This window comes from Mustela erminea, chromosome 1, assembly GCF_009829155.1.
Source record: "Mustela erminea isolate mMusErm1 chromosome 1, mMusErm1.Pri, whole genome shotgun sequence".
Lineage (NCBI taxonomy): Eukaryota > Metazoa > Chordata > Mammalia > Carnivora > Mustelidae > Mustela > Mustela erminea.
This window is the reverse complement of record NC_045614.1, coordinates 14405696-14433345: the sequence shown is the minus strand read 5'-3', so window position 1 is coordinate 14433345 and position 27650 is coordinate 14405696. Positions and strand designations below refer to the sequence as shown.

Genomic DNA, 27650 nt, shown 5'->3' with positions numbered 1-27650 from the left:
CATATTTAAAAAAAAAAAAAAAAGTCATGTGCAAGGTCAAAATGACAAGGGCTGTTTCCCCACCCCTGCTCCAGAGTCCCCAAGGGTACAGCTCACCGTTCTGGCTCTGGCGTCAAAAAGGTCAGCTCACCTTTTTAACCACCTGGGGCAGCAGCTTCCACCCCCCTCTCCCCCACCTCCCTCCGATGGCCTGGCTAAAGGCCCCGCTGGCCCTGAGGAAAGGGAACTCGATGTCAGCTCCAATACAAAGACGTGGGTCCTGTTTTCAGAGAAAGAGGCAAAACAGGGCTGCATCCCAGGAAAAAGGAAAGACACGTTGCTGTCCACGAAATCCCGCCTTTTAACCAAAGGGAATATAAATTCCTCTGTGCCCAAACTAGCACTATTGTTTTTAAAAAAGAGGATAAGAAAGAGAAGGAAAAAAAAGCCCCAGCCATATCCCAAGGCAGCCCTTTCTGGGGCTCCAGACTGTTGGGATGTGGTTCAGGGCAAAGACTCTTCAAGGAGGTTTTAAGTTTGGGAAGAACCAGTCATGGACGGAGGGAACTCCAGAATCCCTTCATCAGGGACTTAGAAAAGCAGGTGAGCAGGTGGCCCCAGCTGAGGGCTCAAGAGCAAAGACCCACCTGACCGGGATTCCCTGCAGAGATCAGAAGCCACCAGCTTCCCAGCCGCTGGGGCTGTGTCCCCAGATGCAAAGGGAAATAGAGAAAAATATTTTCAGCCACCTCCTTCTAGGCGACCAGCCCTTTCGTGGAGAAGAAGGGAGAGGAAGTGTGTAAGTCGGAATATTGATCCAAATCAGATCCCCAGCTGATGCGCTGATCCTCCTTGGCCAGGAGGGTGGACATCCCTCCCGGGGTCTCTAGTAGGACGAGATCTTGGGAGGCCCAAGAGGCTCTCAGTGTTTGTGGCGACAGCTGATTTTGCCTTCTGACTGCTCCAGGACATCCAGCATCTCCTCGATGATGGCCCGCAGCGCCCTGCCCAGCTGGTCTGCATTGTAGGGCTTGCCCAGGGGAGGCACGTGAACAAAGGCTGAGCGGCCATGACTCTGGTACAGCGAGGTGTAGTAGGTGAAGTCACAGAGGTACCTAAGTTTCAGGGCGTCGGGGGCAGGAGGAAGACCAAAACGGGGTCAGAGAGTCAGTAATGGGACAGCCTCCATCCAGACCCCCAACCTCGCCAGAAATCTACAAGACGGAATATGCTTGTCCCCCCTACCCTCCCCACCCTGGCTCTCCAGGTTGGCAAAAATGAACAAATCTGGTAACTCGGAGTGCTGGTGTGTATGGGACGAAGGAGGGAGTGGGATACAGCTAGCTGCCCCAGGGGGAGGATTGGGCAGACTAGGAACATGGCAAAGGCCTGGGTTGGATGACAGGTTCTTGCTGGTTTTGGAGAATCTACCTTCAGAAGCCATCTGCAGGAGGGCACAAGACAGATGAAGAAGGTATTTGCTGCACGGCTAAGTATAAAGGCAGAATAAGAAGCAACCTGCTGCCGTCTGCATGTCCCTCCTCAAATTCAGTGTTGAAATCCCAGCTCCCCATGGGATGGAATTAAGAGGCAAGGCCCTTGGGAAGCGAGAGCCCTCACGAATGGCACGAGTGCCCTTATTAAGGACATTCCAGAGGGCTGTCCTCCTCCTCCTGCCACGTGCGGATGCAGCAAGAAGTCAGCAGTCTGCAACCTGGAAGGAGACCTTCAGCAGAACGTGACCAGGCTGGCACCATGATCTTGAACTTCCCAGCTCCGAAACTGTAAGCCATCACTCTTGGGTGCTTATAAGCTGCCCGGTCGGTGGTGTTTTCTTAGAGCATAACGAAGGGGCTGGGGCACAACATGACTTGTCTACAGAGAGAGGTGTGGCTTGACACATAGCCACACCGAGGAATGAGTACCATGTAGCCGTTTGCAAAGCATGCAGTAGGCCCCGGAGGGGAGCAGAGATTCCGCCAAGACCCGTGTTGGGTGCCCGCGAGTGAAACTGAGGAAGGGGGCTCTCAGGAAAAGGCACCTCCTGTCACTTTATCCACAGAAAAGCAGAGCAAACTAGGACAGAATCCTAAAGCAGCACTCCAAGCGTTCCCTAGGCAGCTGACCCTTGAACCTGGGTTCGAACTGCAAGGACCCACGTCTTCAAGGACTGTTTTCAAGAAACAGAAGACAGTACTGTAAATGTATCTTCTCATGATTTTCTCCTTTAAGTTTTTATTTTAATTCCAGTTCATATATAGTGTTCTATTATTTTTTAAAAGATTTTATTAATCTATTTGAGAGAGAGATCATGAGCAGGGGGGAGAGGGAGAAGCAAACTCCCCGCTGAGCTGGGAGTCCGATGTGGGACTCGATCCCAGGACCCCGGGATCATGACCTGAACCGAAGGCAGACACTTAACCCACTGAGCCGCTCAGGCGCCCCTACAGTGTTCTATTAGTTTCAGCGTGCGATATAGTGGTTCAACACGTCCATCCATCACCGGCCTCTCAGCATGAGAAGTCCCCTTCCTTCATGGCCACCACCTATTTCCCTCACTCCCCACTGGTAAACCGCAGCTTGTTCTCTACAGCTAACCATCTATTTCTTGATGCGCTCAGGTCATGATCCCAGGGTCCCGGGCTGGAGCCCTGCGCGGGGCATCCCTGCTCCGCGGGGAGTCGTCTTCTCCCTGTCCCTCTGCCTGCCACTCTGTCTACTTGCGCTCTGTGTGTCGAATAAAGAAAGAAAATGTTTTTTGGTTTCTCTCTCTCTTTTCTCCTCGGCTTGTTTGTTCTGTTTCTTAAATTCCACGCATGACTAAATCACATGGTCTTTATCTTTCTCTGGTTTATTTCACTTAGCATAATAGTCTTCTGGCTCTGTCCGTGTTGCTGCAAACGGCTGGATTTCATTCTTTTTGGTTGCTGAGTAATATTCCTATGTGTGTGTGTCTGTATCTGTATCTCTATACAGATATATCTCACATCTTATCCATTCATCAGCCAATGCATACGTGGCTGCTTTCATCTCCTTATGTTTTTTTGTTTTGTTTTGTTTTGTTTTTAACGTAAGCACTATGCCCAGCACTGGGCTCAAACTCACAGAGATCAAGAGTTGCACACTCTACGGACTGAGCTAGCCAGGTGCCTCTCCTCATGATTTTCTTAATAACATTTTCTTTTCTCGGGCTGACTAAGAATACAGTACAGAACACATACAACCAACAGTATTAATCCACTGTTTATGTGACCGGTAAGTTTCCGGTCAGCAGCAGGGCTATTAGTAGCTAAATTGGGGGGATGGGGAGTCAAATGTTACACAATTTTCAATTACACAGGGGGATGGTCAGCACCCCTCCCCCCACATTGTCCAAGGGTTAGTTGTCTATGGAAAGGTGTAGGAGGTTTTACAATTAAGTCTCAGATCTAATAGAGGGATTGCTAGGGAGAAGGAGAGAAGGCGAGAGAATTTTTCATGATGGGAACATATGAGAAGATATTCCAGAATTATCTGTGCAATTTAGAATTAGTTTTAAAAACAGAATGGTGGCGAATTCGGTTACTCCATTCAGTCTACTGAATCTGCCACCTGCCGCCTTTGGGCTGGAGAAGTATACAAAGTGCTGAGAAACGGAGACACTCGTGCTGACAAGACACAGAACAGAGAGGACTCAACTTGGTCTAAGGGGTTGAGGAGACCCCCCCGCCAAGAAGGCCACCTGTTGGAGCTAAGGCCTGAAAGATGCCTTATCAAAGGGAGATGAGTTCTGAGCAGTGGACACAGCATGAGCAAAGGCCCTGAGGCTAGAATGAGCGTGCCAGAGGAGGCTGGTTGGTGGGACTGGTGTGCAGTAGGGGCAGGGAGAGCAAAGGTAGATGAGCGGGGAGAGGTGGCAAGGGCCAAACCACACATGCCCTGTGGATGCTGGAGATAGGTTGGGATTTTATTCTAGGATACCATCTGATTTAAATGTGTAAAAGACTTGTAAGAGGCTATTTCTTCCTCAAAGTAATGTTTACCCTGAACCTTAAGATGCGACCTTATTTGGATACAGGGGTCTTGCAGATATAATTAATCAAGATGACATCCTGCCGGACTTGGGTGAGTCCTAAATCCAGCAATGGGGTCCTTGGAAGCAGGCCACGTGAACACATGCACGCAGGGAAGAAGGTCATGGGGAGATGGAGGCAGAGATTGGGGTGACACAGCCCCAAGCCAAGGAACACCCAGTGTTACCAGCAGCCACCAAAAAGCTGGGAACAGTCTCCCTCAGAGCCTCCAGAAGGAGTAAATGTTGCCAACAGAAGGATCTGGACTTTGGACTTGGCTTTGGACTTCTAGCCTCCAGAACTAGAAGAGCATGAATCTTGGTTGTCCTAAGCGACCAAGTTGATAGGCTTTGTCATGAGAGCCACAGAAAACTACCACAAAAACCAAATGCTTAGAGGGGGAGGACTGTCTAGGCCCGGGCAGAGGGGCAGGAGGACCACCAGAGAGGTGGCTGGGGCAGTGCCCACGCAGCAGAAGCCAGGACTTGGGTGAGGCCACATGGGCAGACCCACACATCATGAGCCTTGGAAGCAGAATGAGTGGGACCTCTGGGAGCATATACTTACTCCGAGGCTCATGACTGGTGAGTGCTCAGCCCACAGAGGCCAAAGTCAACACACTTGGCTTGCCCATTGCTAGCCTGGGCCAGTAGACGAGGGAAACCACCACTCACACTCACCCCCAGGAGCCCTACCTGCCAGCATCCTGTGAAATGGTCACAGACACATCCAGGCCCAGCGTCGTGACCCTCTTACAGACAGCGTCCATGTCGATGATGGAATCAATGCTTTCCGGGCCGTCCTCCACGCAGCACTGGGAGCCAGGGCAGAAGCGACAGTTGTCCAGCCCCTTGTAGCCCTTGTTATGCCCGCACTTCTCCAGTGTGACCGTGGTCGCCATGCCCGACACCCCCACATGCACCACGAGCTGCAGACAGACGGGCAGGGCTTAACTGAGTTTGGCCATGAGACTGTGGGTCCCATTCCCCCTACCCCAGACCAAGACGATGACAGCATCCTCCCCGGGGCTCTGCCCAGGGTCACATTGTTTCTGGCCCCCGGCTGCAGGAAGAGACCATACAGTCACCCCACTGAAAGGTCTGCCCAGAAAACATGCCCGGATGTGCAACATGCCAGGATGTTCATTGCAGCTGTGTTACCCCGAGCCAACACCAGAAACCACCTCATTGGCCACTACCAGGGGGCTGGCTAATAAATTAGGAGCTACCAGGTAGCTGTTAACGTGCCAAAAGCAGTTTTTTTTTTCTTTTTAAGATTTTATTTATTTATTTGAGACAGAGGGAGAGAGAGAGAGAGCATGAGTGGTGGGAGGGGGAGAAGGAGAAGCAAACTCCCCACTGAGCAGGGAGCCTGATGTGGGGCTCGAACCCAAGACCCTGAGATTATGACCTGAGCTGAAGGCAGATGCTTAACCGACTGAGCCTCCCAGGTGCTCCCCAAAAGCAGTTCTGTAAGGAAGGATCTTCAAGACATATTGCCAAATACCCAAGACAAGGTGTAACCTCAAGGAATCTAACCTACATTCCAAGAGGTCATAATCTGGGGATATAGCTAAGTGGCAGAGCATTTGACTGCAAAGAGGTAATAATCTGTCAGTTGTCACTTCAGTGTTTTTTCTAAAAATGAGAAAAAAAAAAACCGAAAACACAGGCTCAATAATGGAAAAACAGTTATATTCATTACTAAAAATTGCCCAGCTGTTACAATGATGACGGGGAGATAAGTTATTGAGCACTACATCTGAAACTAATGAAGTACTGTACATTGGCTAACTGAATTTAATTTGAAAACAAAACAAAACAAAACAAAAAAACAAAAAGAAATAACGTAAGGGAGACTTTCATGACCAGGTAATTAAGATGCTCATGATAAAATATTTATAAAAGGCAGAAGACCTCAAAGAATACAGTTGAATTTCAACTATTAATTGTGTATATGCTTACACACAGAAAGGGCGATACAAACGTAAACATTTATATATGTAGACATTTAAAGTAGGGGCTGAGGAGCATTCTAGGTGGCCGTGGTTGGGGGGCCACATGGCTAGTGGGCACTGAAAATGTGGCTGGTATGAACTGAGATGTGACATCAGTGTGGAACACACACCAGATTTTGGAGGCTGGGCACCTACATACACAAAGGAACGTAAGATATCTCCATAATAACTCTTTTAAAGTTGATTATGGTCGAGATAATTTTTTAATTTATATTTTTAAAAAAGATTTTATTTATTTATTTGACAGACAGACAGAGATCACAAGTAGGCAAAGAGAGGGGGAAGCAGGCTCCCCACTGAGCAGAGAGCCCGATGTGGGGCTCGATCTTCGGTCTCTGAGAACATGACCTGAGCCAAAGGCAGTCACTTAACAACTGAGCCACCCAGGCGCCCCGACTGAAAATATTATTAAAATTTATTTCACCCATTTATTCTGACATTTTAAAAAGGTTCCTAGTGGGACATTTAAAGGATCCTAGGGAATGGCGTGCTAACGTCTAGGGGGCCACTCCGGTGCAGAATGGAACTCTCTGGAGTTACAAAGTTGATTCACTGACTGGACGGCCCACACCTGGTGCTCCATAAACAGAACCGGGGAACATGAAAACAAAGCAGCAGCTGTAGTATAATGAGCTGAATGGTGATACTCCCCTCATACCAACCCTCCCCCCGCCAAAAAAAAAAAAAAAAACTGTCCCTGTTCCACTGCCAGGAAACCGTGACCGAGACCTTATTTGGAAAAAGGGTTTTTCACAGACGCAAAAAAGTAAAGGATCACGGGAGGGGACCCCCATGCATTGTGTGGGTGGGTCCCAAATCCACTGACTCGTGTCCTTCAGAGACGCAGGAAGCAAAGGCAGAGACGCATGGGGAAGTCTGTGTGACCGCAGACGCAGACAAGCGAGAGACCCCGCTACAAGCCAAGGAACGTGGAGCCCCCAGAAGCTGGAGGAGACCAGGCGCGCAGGGTTGCCGCTGCTCAGGCCCGGATCGTGGACTTCCGGCCTCCAGGAATGGGAGAACCCATTTCTGCTGTTCTAAGTGTCTACAGTGTCTGCTACAGCAGACCTAGGAACCGCGTCCACGCGGACTGCTTTCAACCGCGCGTGCGAATGGGCACCCGCGCGTGTGAGTGACAGCCGTAACCGTGGTGCCTGGTGACTCACCAGGGCTGACTCTCGGGGCACGGAAATTAAAAACAAACAAACAAACAAACAAACAAACAAAAACATGTTCAGGGGCGCCTGGGTGTTCAGTGGGTTAAGCCTCTGCCTTCGGCTCAGGTCATGATCCCGGGGTCCTGGGATCGAGCCCCACATCGGGCTCTCTGCGCTGCGGGGAGCCTGCTTCCTCCTCTCTCTCTGCCTGCCTCTCTGCCTACTTGTGATCTCTGTCAGATAAATAAAGAAAAAATCTTTAAAAAAAAAAAAAAGAAAGAAACAACAGGTTCATCCTTTAGGGTAATTTTGTTTGTTTAACTAGAATGAGGCCAGAGGGCACAGACAGAGAGGAAAATGCCCTCTCACAGAGGCTTCAGGGACATCTCACTAAGCCTCCAGGTCGCCCTCTGCAAAGGGACGGATTCCATTTGAGACCTGACAGAAGAGTTCCTGAGGAAGGAGGTTTCCAGGGGTTGACCCTGGAAAATCCAGAAGGGCAGGCTAGCTGGGAAGCTGGGCGCGGCCCCCACAGGCCACCAGTACCTCACCCATCAGAGAGGCCAGCACCCCCCCAACTTCCCAGGCAACTTTGACTCCTGACCCCCTGGGGCTCTCCAAGTCCGTTGTCTGGGTGGGTCGCATGTATCTGTGGTGGGAGGATGTAGCTCCTGTCTTGTTTCCATTCCACCGTATCTGGCAAGAGCCAGTTCCCTGCCATTCTCATGCTCCCTCTGTGGAACTCCCAAGTCCCCCTTCTCCTTCCACAAGGTTTGGAGAGAGGTGATGGCCCTTCCTGGCCACCGAAGTAGGCATGTGACCAGGCCTCATAAATGAGAGCATTTCATCCTTCCTCGAACCCCCCAGCCGTAGTGCTCAGGGACTGGTGTGGGACCCAGGTGCACCAGTGAGAATCAACCATGGACTCTGGGAAATTATCAAGAGGAAGGTTGTTCTCCTTCGGCTGAGGGGCTCAGTTGGGAGGGTATCACCCAGCAGCCATCTGTCTTTGCCAAAGCAAAAATGAAGAGCAAAACAAAGCTGAATGGCCAGGAGGGAATGCTGATAGCACTAGGAGAGTGCCTGGATCAAGCTATACCTGAAGCATACAAACGCTGGCGTTTAAGCTGAGCTAAGGTGTGTTCTGACTGTCACATATAACCAAACATGTCATGACTGAAACTGACTGTCCAGTGGGACAGAGCCAGGCTCTGGGAGGTCCCAAATGTTTGCTTTCCTCCCTGATATCCACGGGTAACCCAGGAAAGTATGGCCCTTTTGGGGGACAAGGCCATGTCATCAGGCACACGAATGAAGCAGGAACAAAGCCACTAACAAATCATCCATGTGTGGGGTGCCCACCTGCGGGTCCTGATGAGGGAGCACCTGCCTTCGCCCCACTCACCTGTGGGCTGTGCTTCTCCCACAGGGCAGGGATGAGCCTCTGGACCGTCTGGTACTCGACGGGAATCTCATACACGTGCAGGTCCACACTGTCACCAAGCCCGAGCTTCTCCAGCTCCTGGAAGGGAGAGGAGATAAGAGTGTTGTGGCATTAGGCAAGGGCTGCAAGGTGAATAAGCTCCCAGGGGATACACTGACCCATCCTCAGAAACCAGGTGGGGCTCCTGACTCAGTATGCAGAGTAGAAGGAAAGGTGCCCTTTGGGACTGGTCTGCCCCAAATTTCCTTCCTCCCCCCACTTCCCCTCCCCCCCAATCTCAAACTCTCTCCACATCTCCACGGGCAGCAGCATAACTCTGCAGTCTTCGGAACTAAGCAGCCCAGTTTGAACGCTGTGTGACCTCGGGCAAGTTACTTAACCTCTCTGAGCCTCAGCTTCCTCATCCATAAAATCAGGACAAAAAAGTACTTAATTCACAAGGTAGCTGTAAGAATTAAATGAACAAGTTCATACGAAGAATTCTAAGCCATGCCCGGCACATAGCAAGTGCTCAACTAATATTGGCTACCATTACCACATTTGTTTTTGCTGTTGTCATTACACTTTCCTCTTCGTTACACCTGTTAAGAATTATTTATAGGGGCGCCTGGTGGCTCAGTGGGTTAAATCCTTTGCCTTCAGCTCAGGTCATGATCCCAGGGTCTTGGGATCGAGCCCTGTATCAGGCTCTCTGTTCAGCCGGGAGCCTGCTTCCTCCTCTCTCTCTGCCTACTTGTGATCTCTGTCAAATAAATAAATAAAAATCTTTTTTTAAAAAGAGAATTATTTATAGATTTGGTGCTTGCTACATAGCAGGGTCTCGCAGTATGTGTTTACAGAGGGATCTACCTCCTTAGGGACCCCCTAAGGACCTTGAGCATGAGGTGGCTTAGAAACATCACAAATTATGCACAAAACTGGGCTACATGTGCCCCTTTCTGGGGGAAATATTGATGCTTTCTTTCCTTGGATTCTCCATGTGGTCCAGCAAGTGTCCACTTCTTAATTCCCTGTGGGCAGAGCCTAGGACCAGGTCTCTTTCCCCAGACGGCCCAAGGCACAGTAGGAACAGTGATCCCTCCACTCCCAGGACCCAGGGGCAGGGAGATGAAGGTTTTTGGCGATGAAGGTTTTGGCTCAACATGAAACACTGAGTATTTTTCACAGTAAAATTAATACTCTGAATAACGATTATTGGCAGGATTGTCTCCTTTCATTCTCCAGTCTCATGTACTGCCTTGAAAATGCTACCGCTGGTGGATGTCACAGGAAGGATCTATGGATGGGTCCCAGGCAAAGGTTTTTTTGCACGCACTTGGCCTCACTGAATTAATTCACTGCAGGTGAGTTCCCGCATCTCCTTAAGTGGCTTCAGGATTTCTTTATCTGGTTGCCTTGACCTTGCTATCCACACTGTCCCAACGTCATGCTCATTTGACCGCAGTGGCTGGAAAGTAGCCAACACTTGGCAAGGCAGGCACCTCCTTATGGACAGATCATTCCAAATTACTTCCCCAAGAAAGTGCATCAAGGTCACTTGGAGACAAGGACACCTGGAGGGTGGGTGGGATGAGGTGTATGTGTGGGGGGAGTCTCAAACGCCAACACAGGGAACTGGGACCCCATTCTTGTCACAAAGCCCAATGATGTGCATGATCAGAAAGAGCCCAGCCCCCCAGGAAATCTTATGGCAAGACAGATGAGGGCAGACCGGCCCCCCCGCCAAACACTGGTGCCTGGGTGGGCTGCAGACTGCTGCTGAGGCACGTGGCTGGGAGGCGAGGGGGGTGACATTGTCTGTGAAGTCAATTTCAAGACATTTAAAACATACGTTAAGAGAAACTTTGTAGGGGCGCCTGGGTGGCTCAGTGGGTTAAAGCCTCTGCTTTCAGCTCAGGTCGTGATCCCAAGGTCCTGGGATCGAGCCCCACATCGGGCTCTCTGCTCAGCAGGGAGCCTGCTTCGTCCTCTCTCTGACTGCCTCTCTGCCTACTTGTAATCTCTGTCTGTCAAATAAGTAAATAAAATCTTAAAAAAAAAAAAAAGAGAAACTTTGTAAATGGTTTCATTTCTCTTACAATGATTTCTCTGTCATCAGTATTTTTACTCTGCATGTTCCCCTCTCATCTAAGCCTCACCTTCCTGGACTGTGCAGTGGGATCAGGGTGGACATTCTGTAAAGGGTGTGGGCACCTGGAGATGAAGCAGGCAAGGGGGCTTGCCAGTGGAACCCCCGAGAAGGCTTTACATCTGGGATCCCTGTTTCCATTTTCACCAATTCATAAACGCTCACTGGCTTGCTGCGTGCCGTGGGCCTGGAGTGATGGTTTCAAACGACCACACAAGCATGGACAGACCCTCTTCTCCTCGAGCATTCTTCATAGTAAAGTGAATACTCCGAGTAATAATTATCAGTAGGGCTGATTCATAGAACTCCCAGATCTCACTCAGTGATTTGAAAAAGCTACCCCGGTGGATATCAGAGAGACCCACCAGTGGGATTTATGGGGTACCCCAAGTTTTTTTTAAAGATTTTATTTATTTAATTGACAGACAGAGATCACAATTAGGCAGAGAGGCAGGCAGAGAGAGAGGAAGGGAAGCAGGCTACCTGCTGAGCAGAGAGCCCGACCCCAGGACCCTGGGATCATGACCTGAGCTGAAGGCAGAGGCTTTAACCCACTGAGCCACCCAGGCGCACCCCCCAAGTTTTTTTTTAATGAACAGATAATGTATTATTTGCCCCAGGGGTACAGGTCTGTGAATCATCAGGCTTACACAATTCACAGCACTCACCATAGCACATACCCTCCCCAATGTCCATCAGCCAGCCACGCTGTCCCTCCCTGCATGACCCCCCAGCAACCCTGAGTTTGTTTCGTGAGATTAAGAATCTCTTATGGTTTGTCTCCCTCCTGATCCCATCTTGTTTCAGTTTGTCCTTCCCTACACCCCACAGTCCCCCGCTCTGCCTCTCAAATTCGTTATATCAGAGAGATCATATGATAATTGTCTTTCTCTGATTGACTTATTTTGCTCAGCATAATACTCTCTAGTTCCATCCACGTTGTTCCAAATGGCAAGATTTTGTTTTTGATGGCTGCATAGTATTCCACTGTTATATATCCAATCTTCTTTATCCATTCATCTGTTGATGGACATCTAGGTTCTTCCCATAGTTTGGTTATTGTGGACATTGCTGCTATAAACATTCGGGTGCACGAGCCCCTTCGGATCACTACGTTTGTATCTTTAGGGTAAATACCCAGTAGTGCGATTGCTGGGTTGTAGGGTAGCTCTATTTTCAACTTTTTGAGGAACCTCCATACTATTTTCCAGAGTGGCTGCACCAGCTTGCATTCCCGCCAACAGTGTAGGAGGGTTTGGGGTACCCTAAGTTTTGTTTGGCAAATTGATTTGGAGACCCAAGCCCCATGGTCTCCCACCCCACACTGCCCCAACCTCTTGCCTCCCAAGGCAGAATCAAAAATCACATCCTACCCTTCCTCGGCTCCCACTCTGTTTTTGCCTCCTGCCATATTCAGAATAAAAATCCTAACTCCCCACCATGGTCTATGAGGCTCTGTGGGAGCAGGACATTGCCAACTTCCTTGCCCTCCTCTCCCTTCATCCCCCCTCCCTGGTTCACTTCCTTCAGCCTCCCCACATAGCCTCCCGCACACCAGATTCACACCTGCCTCAGGACCTTTGCACTGCCTGTTCTCGCTGTGTGGAACACTCTTCCCCTCACTTTCCGGTCAGTGGACTCTCTCCTTAGCCTTCATGTCTCAGCCTCCTGAAAAGCACTTCTAGCCCCATAAGGTGGTGTCCTTGCCCCAGGACAGGACATACACAGAGCAGGTGCTCGTGAATATTGGCTGAACAATTGACCAGCTCAAGCGTAGACTAGGCAAAATGTAGACCTAAGTGCCCACTTTCCTCAACTATAAATGTGGGTTTGGACTAGCTGCTACCTTGAACCCTCTCTTTTCTTTTCATCCATTCTTACGTTCAAAAGTAGTTCCTGGGTTGCCAGGCTGACTTAGTCAGAAGGGCATGTGACTCTCGATCTCAAGGTCATGAGTTTGAGCCCCACGATGGGTGTAGATATTATTTGAACAACCTTTTAAGATAAATTTAAAAAGTAACTCCTCACTATGCACAATAATGAAGAGACAGAGACAGCCCAAGCGCCCATCAGTGGATAAAAGCATAAATAAATTAAATGCAATCTAGCCACATGATTGAATATTATTCAGCCATGGAAAGGAATGGAGCCCTGATTCATGCTATGATGTGGATGAACCATGAAAACAGTGTACTGAGAGAAAGAAGCCAGATACAGAAGGCCACACAGTGTATGATTTCATGTACATGAAATGTCCAGAACAGCCAAATCCATAGACACAGAAAGGAAACTAGAGGTTGTCAGGGGCTGGAGAAGGCAGGATAGGGAGTGGCTACTGATGGAGATGGGATTTCCTTTGGGGTGACAGAAACGTTCTGGAACTGGATAGAGGTGGTGGTTGGACAACATTGTGAACGTACTAAATGCCACTGAATTGTTCATTTTAAAACAGTTACTTTTATAGTATATAAATTTCATCTCAGTAAACAAAGAAAAGAGAGAAAAAAGTAGCTCTTAACTGCATGGATGGTGGAAGGTAGGAGTCATAGCCTCCAGAGCCAGGTGACCACCTTTGTTCTTTCTTCCTACCCTCACGGGCTGGGTGACCTTGGGCAAGTCATTCACCTACTCTGTGCCTCTGTTTTCTCATCTGTAAATGGGATTAACAGCAGTACCCCTGCCACAGGGAGGAAAAATAAAACAATGTACATAAAAGGCATAGTGCCTAAAAATGGCTCCAAAGATGTTAACTTAAACTATATTTTAAAACATGTATGTGCTTCCTTTAAAAAGAAAAAATCAAAGAAATTTCTTCTGGCTGGGGCGCCTGGGTGGCTCAGTGGGTTAAGCCTCTGCCTGCAGCTCAGGTCATGATCCCAGGGTCTTGGGATCGAGCCCCACATCAGGCTCTCTGCTCAGCGGGGAGCCTGCATCCTCCTCTCTCTCTGCCTGCCTCTCTGCCTACTCGTGATCTCTCTCTCTCTGTCAAATAAATAAATAAAATCTTAAAAAAAAAAAAAAGAAATTTCTTCTGGCTAAAATGGAACCTCAGGAATCAGATTTTCATGCCCCTCGCCCCCGATCTGGAACAACTGGGAAAAAAAATAGACAAAGTGTGTAAAATAACACTTTTCTGACCTTGAGGAGTTAAAGCTGGGGTTCTAGAAAGGGTAAGAAGGCTACAGTTTGCAGAGTGGAGTTCTGGAAAGAAGACAGCTAAGGGGAAGGGGAGGGAAGAGCTCAGTAATGCGGAGATCTGTTGAGGGTCTGAGAACTAATGGGCATATATAGGTGCGAGACCAGGGACAGAGCCACTTGAAAGCAGCAGAGGGGAAAACCCTCAGAGTTCACACAGGGTGTAAATACTTCCTGTTCCTCCCAGTCAGAGTGGAAAAACTTTTTAAGGAAGGGGGGAAAAATTAGCCCCAGAATAAAGGACTATTCTGGTCCTGCCTCGCAAAACTTAACAGCAAGGCTGGAAAGGATCAAACTATTTCCAGCAACTTTATTGTATCCCAGAACAAAGCTCAAGAACACGCAGAGGAAATTAAAAAGTATCCGGCGGGCCACAAGGTAAAATCCACTAGGTCTGGCATTAAACCAAAATTCACCAGAGAAGCAAAGAAGCAGAAAATTCAGACCCATAATGAGGAGAAAAATCAATTACTAGAAACATGCCCAGAAACAACAGAGATGCTAGAATTAATTAATATTTAAAGACATTAAAGCAGGGGTGCCTGGGTGGCTCAGTGGGTTAAAGCCTCTGCCTTCGGCTCAGGTCATGATCCCAGGGTCCTGGGATCAAGCCCCACATCGGGCTCTCTGCTCAGCGGGGAGCCTGCTTCCTCCTCTCTCTCTCTGCCTACTTGTGATCTCTCTCTGTCAAATAAATAAATAAAATCTTTAAAAAAAAAAAAAAAAAGCCTCTGCCTTCAGCTCAGGTCATGATCCCAGGGTCCTGGGATTGAGCCCCATAATGGGCTCTCTGCTCGGCAGGGAGCCTGCTTCCCCTGCCCCCTCTCTGCCTACTTGTGATCTCTATCAAATAAATAAATAAAATCTTAAAAAAAAAAAAGACATTAAAGCAGCATATTGAGGTGCCTGGGTAGCTCAGTGGGTTAAGCCTCTGCCTTCAGCTCGGGTCATGGTCTCAGGGTCCTGGGATCCAGCCCCACATCGGGCTCTCGGCTCAGTAGGGAGCCTGCTTCCTCTTCTCTCTCTGCCTGCTTCTCTGCCTACTTGTGATCTCTGTCTGTCAAATAAATAAATAAAATCTTTTTAAAAAAAAATGCAGCATAGGGGCACCTGGGTGGCTCAGTGGCTTAAACCTCTGCCTTCGGCTCAGGTCATGATCTCAGGGTCCTGGGATCAAGCCCGGCATCGGGCTCTCTGCTCAGCGGGGAGCCTGCTTCCTCCTCTCTCTCTCTCTCTGTCTGCCTCTCTGCCTACTTGTGATCTCTATCAAATAAATAAATAAATAAAATCTTTAAAAAAAATGCAGCATATTTAAAAAATCCATACAGATCAAGTCTGAGGAAACCCCGTCTAGATCTCATCCCCTGACTTCACCGGTAAGCACTGTAAACAGCACACACACCCGTTCAGACCTGAGAAAACACAGTATTCTTTGTACATCAACTGTATCCTTCAGCTTGTTTTCTCTACTCAGTCATTGTTGAAGAGGTCTAGCTAGATTGTTACAAGTAGATCTCTTTCCTTCCCTTTTCCCTGGAGCCCAGTACTCCATCTCAGACATGAGCTGCCGTGGATTTATATATTTTGCTACACTGGAATATTTAAGTGGTTTCCAAGTTTCCACAATTACAGGCCATGCCACCTCGAACATCCTGTGTACATTTCTTGCATCTGTGTGTGAGGCATCAATGCTAGTAAGAAGTGGCCTGGGGATGCCTGGGTGGCTCAGTCAGTTCAGCGTCTGCCTTTGGCTCGCATCATGATCCCAGGATCCTGGGATCGAGTCCCATGTCAGGCTCCCTGCTCTGTGGGGCCTGCTTCTCCCTCTGCTTCTGCCCCTCTCCCTCTCGCTCTCTCTGTCTCTCTTGAATAAATAAATAAAAATCTTTGGGGTTAAAAAAAAAATTGGAGGTTATCTGTGTAAACTCCAGGGTTTTGACACAGAAATGGGTACAGGTAAGGGTGTGTGTGTGTGTGTGTGTGTGTGTGTGAGTGTGAGTGGGTGTGTTTTCCACCTCTGCCCCCTGACAGAGCTCAAGAGGTAATGACACCCCAGTAGCAGTGAGCACACCCAGCCCCCAGCTCCTGGTTTTTAAATGTTATTACCGAAGACAAAAATGAAGGCTTTATGTCAAAATTGCTAATTTCAAGGCTGCAGCTGGGAAAGAACATGGGTGAACCTGGAGTTCCCATAGGACCTGTCCGTTCCCTTCCGACGCATATGTATACCCAAGAGAAATGAAAGCCTATGTCCATACAAAAATGTGTATGTGAATATCCACAGCAGCACCCTTCACAACAACCGGAAGGTGGAAAGAGCCCAAATATCCATCAGGGAATGAATGACTAGTCAAAATGCAGTACGTCCATAGAATGGAATATTACTCAGCCATAAAAAGGAATGAAGCTTGGACGTATACACACTACAGCATGGACAAGGCTTGAAAACATAACACTGAGTAAAAGAAGCCAGACATAAAAGGCTGCATGTCGTATGATTCCACATAAAATGTCCAGAACTCGCAAATCCATAGCGACAGAAAATAAATTAGTCATTACCAGGCATGGTGGAAAGGAGGAATGGGGAGTGACAGTTAATGGCATGGGGTTTCTTTCTGGAGCGATGAAAATGTTCTGGAATTAGATTAGTGGTGATGGTTATACAATTCTGTGAATATACTTAAAAAAACCCCACAAAAGTATTTATTTCAAAAGGGTGAATTTTATGGTATGTGATTATATTTCAATTAGATTATAGTTTGGTTTTTATTTAATTTTTAAAAAATTTTATTCATTCAAGAGAGAAGATAAGCCAGAAAGATTCTCAAGCAGACTCCATGCTGAGCAGGGAGCCTGGTTTCACAACCTTGAGGTCACACCCTGAGCCGTAACCAACAGTCAATGGCTTAATCCACTGAGCCACCCAGGCACCCCCTCGATCTTGTTTTTGTTTTTTTGTTTTGTTTTGTTTTGTTTTTAAAGATTTTATTTATTTATTTGACAGAGAGAGATCACAAGTAGATGGAGAGGCAGGTAGAGAGAGAGAGAGAGAGGGAAGCAGGCTCCCTGCTTAGCAGAGAGCCCGATGCGGGACTCGATCCCAGGACCCTGAGATCATGACCTGAGCCGAAGGCAGCAGCTTAACCCACTGAGCCACCCAGGCGCCCTTGTTTTTGTTTTTTAAATGACATGATGCACCTGATATCCAATACTTAGGTAGAAACCAGAAAGGAAAAAGGAAAGGGATGCCTGATAAATGCAGTGAAGAGACTGGATGAGATCATGGAACAGAAGAAGGACGTTGGTGGGAAAAATCCATGAAACCTGAATAAAGTCTAGACTTCAGTTTTAGTAATGGAGCAGCAGGGTTCTTCATTTTGCGAAATGTAGTAGTTAAAAGAGATGTTAACACCAGGGGAGATCAAGTGAGGCACAGACAAGAACTCTTTGTATTCTCTTTGTAATCTTTCTAAACTCCTAAATTAATCTCTAAAATTATTCTGAAATAAAGCTGATTTACAAAAAGTGAGCCTAGGACCAAAGAAAGAAAGATATGCACGGAAGAAGATAGGAACACAGCAAAAGGACACGGGAGCCAGCTGGAAGGGGCCGCCATGAGCCAAGTCTGGGACAATTTGAATATTAAAATAAGGACAGTAAGCAATTGTCACATATTGAGGACAGTAAGTATCCATGAGTCTACACGGATACAAATAGACTCCTACAGCAAAGGCCATAAAAAGTGTCAAAGGAAAGATGGAATTAGAGGCGCCTGGGTGGCTCAGTGGGTTAAAGCCTCTTCCTTTGGCTAGGTCATGATCTCAGGGTCCTGGGATGGAGCCCCGCATCTTAAAAAAAGAGAGAAAGAAAGAAAGAAAGAAAGAAAGATAGATGGATTAGAAAACCACCATTTGGTAATCATCAACTAAAATATAACAGATTCAGGGGTGCCTGGGTGGCTCAGTGGGTTAAAGCCTCTGCCTTTGGCTCAGGTCATGATCTTAAGGTCTTAGAATCGAGCCCCACATCGGGCTCTCTGCTCAGCAGGGAGCCTGCTTCCTCCTCTCTCTCTGCCTGCCTCTCTGCCTGCTTGTGATCTCTGTCTGTCAAATAAATAAATAAATAAAATCTTAAAAAAAAAAATAAAATATAACAGATTCAGGCAAGACTCAGCAAGAGATGCTAAAAGGAGTGTGGGGAAGTCTAAAGAAGTATTTGTATGGTACAAAGTATCATATGACAGGATACTTTTCAATTACAAAGCACAAGAAGAGAAAACTACCAGATCTCATCTTTTGTAGCAAGTGATCAAGGGCAACAACACCGCAATACTTCAAACTCTGATGCCTCCTGATACAATGCACCAAGAAAGACACAACACTTCTGTGGGATTCCTGCCAAAACCAACAGCCTCAGTACAATCACGAGGAAACAGCAAACCATCCATCCTGAAAGACACCACCAAGGAGTGAGCAGTTCCCAGCAAACCTCGTCATGTTTGACACAAAGACAGACTGAGGAAACTTCCAGATTACAGTGGATTAAAGAGGTAAACAACTGAACACAACATATGATAGAATTTTATCATTAATAAATCAATGATCAAGTGATGCATTAGTAATTAATCATTTATTAATAATTAAGTATTAATGATTTAGTAATAAATATTAAAAAGGTGTTGGTAAAATCTGAAGAAGACCTGTAGATTCTAGAATTGTATCTATGTTAAATGAGTCTGATTTTAATCACTGTGCTGAACCTGTGTTTTAGGAAAAACACAATGAATTATTTAGGGAGACAAGGGGTATCGTGTCTGTGGGGCGTCTGGTTGGCTCAGTCGTTGGGCGTCTGTGTTCGACTCAGGTCCTGATCCCAGCATCCTGGGATTAAGCCCCATGTTGGACTGCCTGCTCAGTGGGGAGCCTGCTTCTCCCTCTCCCTCTGCCCTTGCTTGTGTTCCCTCTCTCACTGTATCTCTGTCAAATAAATAAATAAATAAATAAATAAATAAATAAATAAAAAAAATCTTTAATTAAAAAAAAGGGGGGTATCATGTCTGCAATTGACCTTTAAGTGATTCAGAACAGGGGCGCCTGGCTGGCTCAGATGGTTAAGCCTCTGCCTTCAGCTCAGGTCATGATCTCAGGGTTCTAGAATCGAGCCCCACATCTGGCTCTTTGCTCGCAGGAAGCCTGCTTCTTCCTCACTCTCTGCCTGCAGCTCCCCTTGCTTATGCTCTCTCTTTCTCTCTCTCTCACTGTCAAATATATAAAATTAAAAAAAAAGAAGAAAAAAGAAATAAATGACTCAGAACAGGGGTGCCTGACTGTGGAGCATGTGGGTCTTGATCTTAGGGTCATGAGTTCAAGCCCCACACTGGGTGTAGAGACTGCATAAATAAATAAGCCTAAATAGATAGATAAATGAATGAATGAATGAATGAATGAATGAATGACTTGGAACAGGGCAATTCCTCAAACAATTAAACATTATTATAATATGATCCAGCAATTCCATTTCTGGGTGTATATTGAAAACAGCCTCTTGGGGCACCTGGGTGGCTCAGGGGGTTAAAGCTTCTGCCTTCCGCTCAGGTCATGATCTCAAGGTCCTGGGATCGAGCCCCGTATCGAATGGGGCTCTCTTCTCAGCAGGGAGCCTGCTTCCTCCTCTCTCTCTGCCTGCCTCTCTGCCTACTTGTGATCTCTGTCTGTCAAATAAATAAATAAAATCTTCAAAAAAAAAAAAAAAAGAAAGAAAGCAGCCTCTTAAATATTTGTATGCCCATGTTCGCAGCAGGGCTCGTCACTATAGCTAAGATATGGAAGCCACGCAGGTGTCTATCAGTGGATGCACGGGGATAAGCAAAAGGTGGTATAGCCACGCGGTGGCATATTATTCAGTCTTAAAAAAGGAAAAAAATTCTGACTGAGGCTACGTCATGGATGAACCTTGAGGACATTATGCTGCCTGAAATCAGCCAGTCGCAAGAGGACAAACCCTGTAATGTTCCACTGATAGGAGTCCCGAGAGTTGCCAGATTCATTACCGACAGGACACAGAAGGGAGGGGCTGGGGCTGAGGGAGGGCAACGGGGAAGTCAGCGTTTAATGGGGACCGAGCTTCAGTGTGGGAAGACGCGAAAGTTCTGGAGAGGGATCGTGGTGACGGTGGCACACCAGTGTGAATGTGTTTAATGCTGCCAAACTGTACGCTTAAAGATGGTTAAGATGGTAAATGTTATGTTATATATATTTTACCACAATAAAGTAAGATGACTTGGAAGTCAAAAAAAATTTTTTTTTACATTATACTTATCTATCTACCTCATTTATCCTTAGAGAAAGAGCAAATGTAATGTAATACGATGCTAACGTTTGAGGAAATCTGGTTACGGAAGGACTACTTCTCCGCCCTCTTCTATAACTGGTCAAAATTGTTCTTTCAGTGCAAGGAGAAGAGGGAAGGTTGCTTCTTCTGCCCCCAGGGCTGGGAGAGCCTCCAGCAAAGACTTTTATCTTGGTATGAGGTCGCTAATCTGTCTATCTTGACCTGCTCTCACCACGATTCCACTCTTTAGGACTCTCCCCCTCAACCCTTTTATTTTACTGTGGCTCTGGCAGACCTTTCAGGCAAGTGAAAATATGTTAAAAAGCCAGGAATTAAAAGAATCCATCTCTTGGACTTACACTGAGGACTTCAATGGATCACCTTTACTTGTTTGGGTCCAGCTGGGGAGCTGTCCCCAGTTAAGCCTGCTGTCCACGGACCAGGCTCCCCACAAGCCCAGGCACTGTACTTCGTGAAAACAAATCTGTGCACAGGGGGACTCAGGATGCCAACTCCATCAGTGACCAACCCAAGACACCTCTGGGGCACGGTAACCACACACGCCCCACTCCAGGTCACTATGACACGTGATGTGCTGGGGTCCCTGGGTGCTCAGTCATTAAGCGTCTGCCTTCAGCTCAGGTCATGATCCCAGGGTCCTGGGATCGAACCCCACATCGGGCTCTCTGCTCAGCGGGGAGCCTGCTTCTCCCTCTGTCTACCGCTCCCCCTGCTTGTGCTTACTCTCTCTCTCTGTCAATAAATAAATAAAATCTTAAAAAAAAAAAAAAAGACATGTGATATGCCAAGGCTGGATGCCTGGCTTGGAACAGCAAACCCTCCCACGGATCCTCTCTGCCTGGCAGAATGGGCAGTCCAATGGCGCTGAGCCACCTCCCTTGCCCGGAGTGACTTAACGGCTGTCCCCACTGGGTGATATTTCTTTGAGCATTAGTGGGATGGCCACACGCCCACATCAGTTCTCAGTAGTAGGAAATGAGCTGACATCACCAGGAGATCACAGACTGAGTCACCTTCTTTTTCCAACTTTTTTTTTTTTTAACGTAGGCTCCATGCCTCACTTGGGGCTTGAATTCCCGACTCTGAGATCAAGAGTCACGTCTCCTACTGACGAAGCCAGCCAGGTGCCCTGTGAGTCACCTTCTCATCCTAAACTTTGCTCCTCACGTCCTCTGGGCCCTCAGCTATGCTCCCCTCACCAGCGGAAAAAAAATCTAAACTAAGAAAACTGCCACCATAGGGGCGCCTGGGTGGTTCCGTGAGTTAAGCATCTGCCTTTCACTCAGATCATGATCCCAGGGGCTCCCTGCTCAGCGGGGAGCGTGTTTCCCCCCTCTTTCTCGCTTTCTCTGTTACTCTCTCTCTCAAATAAATAAATTAAAATTTTAAGAAAAAAACAAAATGAAACAGCCTCCAAAAATATATACCAGCACACCCACCCTGTGCTACCTCCCGCCCACAGCATCCCCACAGTGAGGCAAACCACCTGTTCATCAAACACCCGGAGAGGAGCATCTCTGTTCATTATGGAAGCCCCCCCCTGCCCGTGCCAATGGGAGTGGGAGTAGGGGGTCAGTAGGGAAAAGAGCCAGCTGCCCCCCCCACCCCAATTCAGGCTAAGCAAGTAGCAGCCGGCACCTGGGGGGGACACAGACTCCATGCCCGCCTGTCCACTGGCAGCTTGAGACCAGTCAAACTCCTCTAAGATGACGAGGTCAGGAGAGCAGCTGCCTCCCAGGCAGGGTGGGGAATGCTGGGGAAGGGGGGTGGGAGGGAACATTCCAGGTTGACGGAATCGTTCAGTATCCTCATTGAAGCAGAAGGGACTCTTCCCCGCAGTGACAGGGGTGCGGAGACCTGTCAGTATCACTTTATGCAAATTGCTTCCCAATTTTAAACCAGGCAACGGAGGGGAAGGAGCAAGCTATCCAAGTTCAGGGGGAGTTATCAGAAACGGGTGGTCTGTAATCTAGCTGAACTCTTGCCTCTGGACACTTTCTGATCCAAGAGAGCTGGGCGGTTCTCCTGCGGGAGGAGGCGGGTAGCAGCATCCCCCAAGTCCCACGACACGGCAGCGAGCGCACCGCAGCCAAGCACAGCCGCCCTGCACACATACCGTGAAAGGAACAGGGCTCACACGCCCCCAGACGGCGCATTGTCTATACTCCGGTCTACCTGACAAGACCCCGCCGCAAGGCAGCATCTGACCGATTCCCTTGACCCCACAACAAAGACCCCCTTTGTTCCCTGGTTAATATCCTTAGCAGGTCTGTCTAGACTCACTGTGGCAGTAATTGTCCCGTGATGTCACCAGGACCTGTGACCCAGCTCCTCCTCACTGTGCTTGGGCAGGGAACACTCCGGACGGCCAAACAAGGAGGTCCCGGCCCTTGACACCCACCTGAGCCTCCTAGGAAGAGAGAGACCTGTGGCCAGTGTCCCACATCCACCACCCTAGACCTAGAAGAAGACAGGACACTCCAAAAACGAAGTCCGTCCTGTGCGAGGTGCTTAGGGGCAGTGCCATGCTGGGGAACGAGGAAAAGGGGGTACCCTCTGTCTCTACACTCCCACCTCCCCAATGTAGCTGGTGGGAGACAGTTCATTCTGCACTAGAGCACAAGTTCACGCAAGGCGTTAAGAAGGAAGGTTAGATGAGAGAGGGACCAAGGAGGCGGGAGGGCCAGGGGAGAGAGGAGACAGTGACAGACAGAGACACAGAGAGATGGAGACATAAGGGGAGACAGACACGAAAAGAGAGAAACAGAGACCCACAGAAAGACCAAACGAAACTGAAAGAGGGGGACACAAGGGGAGAGAGACAGAGATGAAGAGTGCTACAGAGACATAAGGGGAGAGAGGGAGAGACCAGAGGGAGGCTCAGAGAGACAGAGACAGAAAGACAGATAGAGAAGGGGAGAAAAAAGAGAAATTAGTGGGTCCCTGAGAGAGGAGGTGTTCCTTCTACAGGGGACAGCTTGGGCTTCTGAAAAATCCATGGGGACAGGAAGTTAACTACTGCTCACTCTGGGAAACAAAACTCCCATCTTCAGCTTGAGGCGATCACCGTGAACTGCCACCTGATCTCACATCTGGATCCCACCAAGAACACTCCAAGCCATATTTTCCTGAGGGACAGATTGGACCCATCCAACTGGATGCCTTTTCATGCGCAAGTCTGTTTCATTCAGGTCAACTAAAACACACCAAGGGCAGCTCCTAGCAACCCCACAGACAGATCCCACAAACACTGTGCTTTGCTGAAGGCGACGGACCCAAGCACAAGTCCGCTGACGCCAAGTTCTAGAACAGGTGACACCCACGTGGCAGAAAAAAAAAAAGAGAGAAAGTCAGCAGAGATGTTTACACCTGGGGGGAAATAGCTAAGAAGGGCCACAAGGAGCTTCTGTGATGAGAAAGGGGCTAGGAATGTTCTAGATCTTGATCCAGATGCGGGTAGCACCGAGGTGCACATGCGTGAAATTTCATGGAGTTACATGAGGCAATCACTCAGCATATGTATGTGCAACTCTAGCTTTTGGTTTTGGTTTTAAGGGGAACAATCACATCTTGGGAAAGTTGGTGTCTTTTTTTTTTTTTTTTAAATCCATGGAATGGTAGAGAATCTTCTCTTATTGTTTCACAGGCTTGAGGTAGAAAATGGAAAGACTTCCAGAGGCAAGGTCTGGCAAGATGGGCAACCAAAATATCAGGGGCACTTCCCCTCCAGCAGCAGAATGAAAAAGCTGCCACCCTCCACCATCCGCATCCCAAAGCTCAGAGGGATTTCCAAAGATTGTTTAATTGATTTTTCTCCTATTTAGATGCAGATCGTAGTGTCTGGGGCCCAGGAATTCAGACACACGGCTTTGTGTCCACTCAGCCCCGTGAAGGCTCCTGTCTGAAACTCGCACAAAGCCAGACACACAACGTCTTCAGAAACACGCTGTTTCCTTTTTGTCTGGGGCTCCAGGGAGAGGGTACGACGAGCAGAGCCTGGGACACGCTCCCATCTGCAGGGTCCTGGGGACCCTGTCCCTCTGTCCTGCTCACAAAGTGGGGTGAAATGTTTTTTAATAGAAAAAGAAAAGCAGCCAAGATTTTGAGGTCTCTACTTGGGGTGATATAAAAAAGTGTGTGTTGGGGGGCAAAACTAGGGGTGGACACATGGAGGTTTCAACTTGGATTTTTCTCCAAATTCAGGGCTCTGGCATGAAAAGCAGGGGATGCTTTAAATCAAGCAGCTAATGGGCTAGGATTAACATGAGTTTGGCTCCGGTCTCTGCAGACCTGATTTATATAAGAAGAAAACGGTTCTCTCTTTCTCTCTCCCCATTGTTCCCGTCTGTCTCTCCAAATGCCCCATCTGACAAAGAAAGTGGAAGGCTCACAGGCTGACAACCTGCTCAGGACAGTGGGAAAGGCACCCCCTACCCCCCAGTCAGCAGCCTTCTCCTCCCACAACTGCTGGGAGGCAACAGTGAGGGTCACTATACCTTCTCTAAAAGGCTAATACAACCCCCCAACATCCCTGCCTGGTTTCCCCCAAAACCTGGCTGGGGCAGGGGACACTTTTGAGTCACTGCCACTCCCGTTTCCTGACTGTGTGACCTCAGATAACTCTCCGGGGACCCCTGGTTGCCCAATCAGGAACGTGGGCACAAGAATGAGTAAACCCAACCATGCAAAGGTTGTGAGGGAAATTCAGAGTGCTTTGTACACAGCAAGCCAACAAATGTGGTCATACTGGTCACCATCTGGAAAGGTGTGGATATCAGACTTAAATGTTTTGCTAGAAGCTTCAAGGGACCCGTTCTCTTTCATAGGCTCCTTCCTCTCTTTGGTGCCATATAAGTCCACGGGGAGCCCAGCCCTGAGTCTGATTCCTACCCTCCAGATCCAAGTTACCTGGACTGCAATCCAGCTGGCGTTCACGGTGTGTTCTCCGAAAGGGCCAAATCCTGAAAGAGAAAACAGGAGAAGCCACATATCACCATCCAGTGACCTCTTGTAGCCTGCCCAGGGTTGTGTTGCTGCCTCCACCCGGCGGAAAGGAACGGGGAACTTGGGCAGCAGCTGCCACCAGGGCCAATGTCAGAGGCCTGGTCCTGCTATCTGGGGCACACCCAGGGCCCTTCAGAGAGCCCCCCCATTTCTCACTCTTAACTGCTTTTATTATTATTTTTTAAAGATTTTATTTATTTATTTGACAGAGAGGGGGAGATCACAAGTAGGCAGAGCAGCAGGCAGAGAGAGGGAAAAGCAGGCTCCCTGCCAAGCAGAGAGCCCAATGCGGGACTTGATCTCAGGACTCTGAGATCATGACCTGAGCAGAAGGCAGAGGCTTAACACACTGAGCCACCCAGGCGCCCCTCTTAACTGCTTTTAACTGTCCCTTCTTATCTTCCCCTTTGCCCAACCCTCGTGCCTTCCAAGGGGCCAGTGGCCTCCTGTTGCCCCCAAAAGGGCTGGCCTTTTTCCCCCTTTAGATTTTTTCCACTATCCCTGATCCCCATCTATAATTATTTTACCACCGTCTTTGTGCAGGGCCTCTGTGCTCCGTGAATCACCACCAAGTGAGGAATGGCCCTTAAGGGATACATGTGGGTGTCTCCTAGGCCAGGCTGTCCAGACAACCTCCTGCCACCCTCTTCCCTGCTTGCTCGAACTCCAAGTCCCACTTACAAACTGAGGGAGTGGTCAGAGGATGCGTTAAGGGTTCTGCCTGCACTGTGGCCTTCAGCCTCCCTGAGTGCTTTTCAGGCAAGGCTGTTTCCTGCACCCCTTTTACAGGAGCAGGACTAAGGCACAGATAGGTGAAAACCACTGCCCAGGGTCACAGACCGAGAAGGCAGAAGAGCTGGGATTCGAAACCAGGCCCATGAGAGTTCACAACTCTTCTCTTCTAATCACCCTGTCCCCCTGCCTAGAAAGGAATATCTCCAAGAGAGGATGCCCTGGAACTGGGGGTCACTCCAGCTGTACTGAGGGTCCCAGGTGGTGTCGTGGCCTTGGGAGGGAAGCTGTACCTTGGAACAGCAGAGCCTCCCCCATAGTGGGGCAGGACCTCTCCACCCCTTATCTTCTCCTGTAGAGACTAAGTTTGAGTCCCAGCTCCACCACCTACAAACAGGGTGACCTCTGTAAGCCTCAGTTTCCTCTGTGCAAAATGGAGATGGTACAGATGTAATGAATTCATGCAAGGAAAATGCCCAGTCCAGTGGCTACCTACAGAGCCCAGCACTAGAGGAACAGATTACCAGATACAGGAGGGCTGGGGGGGGGGGGGGAGCAACTCTCCCTGCAATTACACACACCTGTTAAGTGAGTGCCTTCTTCCACCTTCCTGGGAATGCCAGGATCAGCCTCACCCTCCCCAGGCCAGAAAACACTTGTGGGAAGCTTAGCTGGATCTCCCACTCTGACCCCTCTAGAGAGCAGGCCAAAATGACCCCCCCCACCCCACTCCCCGCTCCAACCAGAGGCCAGCGGAAGTTGAGGTTCACGTGGCCCTGAGGCGGAGTCTTCCCCAGGAGGAACAGTTAGTTTCGGGGAGTTAGTGACAGCAGGCACGGGCTCACCCATAAACAGCTCGGGGCGGGGTGGGGGTGTGTGGAGATTTTTGACCCACACGGTCCTGGGGACAACAGAAACAGCAGCTGGCCACCCGAGGTTCCCCGACCTCCACCTGTTCTTGCCTCGGGAGAACAGCCCCCCCATTAGCACAGGGCTGGGGGAGCAGTGGCTGGCAGGAGGTTCATTTGTCACTGGGGCACTTCCTGCCCGCAAATCGGCCTTTGTCCCCTGGGGCCGTGGGTGGGGACAGAACCGACCTCGGGAGGGGCAGGGTGAAGTCCAGTCCTGCCCACCGGCTGGTCAGACGGAACAGACAGGTGCCCAGAGAACCACTGTCCTCACCCGGGCAAGGAAGGACGCCAGAGGGGCCTGTTCTGCGCGGGGCACTTGGCTGGACCCTCACACCCCTGCTTGCCCCGACCCCTGACAGTGGGGCCAGAGGGGCGCCCCTTCTCCACTTTCTACGTGTTGCGCGGAACGAGCTGGGCGATGACATCTTCCAAACCTGGGACGACTTCTAGCACCTGCCCCTGCCGGGCCACCGCGCCCCTACCAACCCCGCCGGCTCTGGAGCCGCCCAACCCGCCCCTGCCCGCGGTCGCTATCGCCGCGGCCGCCATCAGCGTACCCGTCACCACCACCGCCTTCCTGGGCTGCTCCATGGCGGGCTCGGGCGCCGCCTCTGACCCGCTCCAGTCGGGACTGGCAAGTCGGCCGCCGCAGCCGCCGGGACCCCGAGCCGCCCCGCCCC

At 49.1% G+C, this 27650-nt stretch overlaps 1 protein-coding gene across 3 annotated transcripts; it reads right to left on the bottom strand.

Moving 5' to 3' along the window:
• Nucleotides 1-27650, bottom strand: PGPEP1 (pyroglutamyl-peptidase I). 3 transcript variants are annotated; one of them, XM_032316088.1, is made up of 5 exons: nt 27528-27650; nt 25232-25284; nt 8611-8727; nt 4727-4959; nt 1-1094 (listed from the first exon to the last, which is right to left on the bottom strand). In XM_032316088.1, exons 1-5 carry the CDS (start codon nt 27559-27561, stop codon nt 902-904), a joined length of 630 nt encoding a protein of 209 aa, XP_032171979.1. In that variant the 5' UTR covers nt 27562-27650; the 3' UTR covers nt 1-901. The 3 variants fall into 3 exon arrangements, with proteins under 3 accessions (XP_032171979.1, XP_032171994.1, XP_032171989.1); XM_032316103.1 differs by lacking the exons at nt 25232-25284; nt 27528-27650 and adding exons at nt 22607-22733; nt 23350-23445 and having other exon boundaries at nt 8568-8727; XM_032316098.1 differs by lacking the exons at nt 25232-25284; nt 27528-27650 and adding exons at nt 22607-22733; nt 23350-23439.

What these genes read in the sequence shown, in the direction of transcription:
- PGPEP1 (XM_032316088.1), bottom strand. Translation starts at nt 27,561, where the DNA reads ATGGAGCAGCCCAGGAAGGCGGTGGTGGTGACGG. An exon ending in CCAGCTGGATTGCAGTCCAG is followed by an intron (nt 8,728 to 25,231) that starts GTAACTTGGATC and finishes TCTCCCTTCCAG; the next exon opens with GAGCTGGAGAAGCTCGGGCT. An exon ending in GGGAGAAGCACAGCCCACAG is followed by an intron (nt 4,960 to 8,610) that starts GTGAGTGGGGCG and finishes GTCTGTCTGCAG; the next exon opens with CTCGTGGTGCATGTGGGGGT.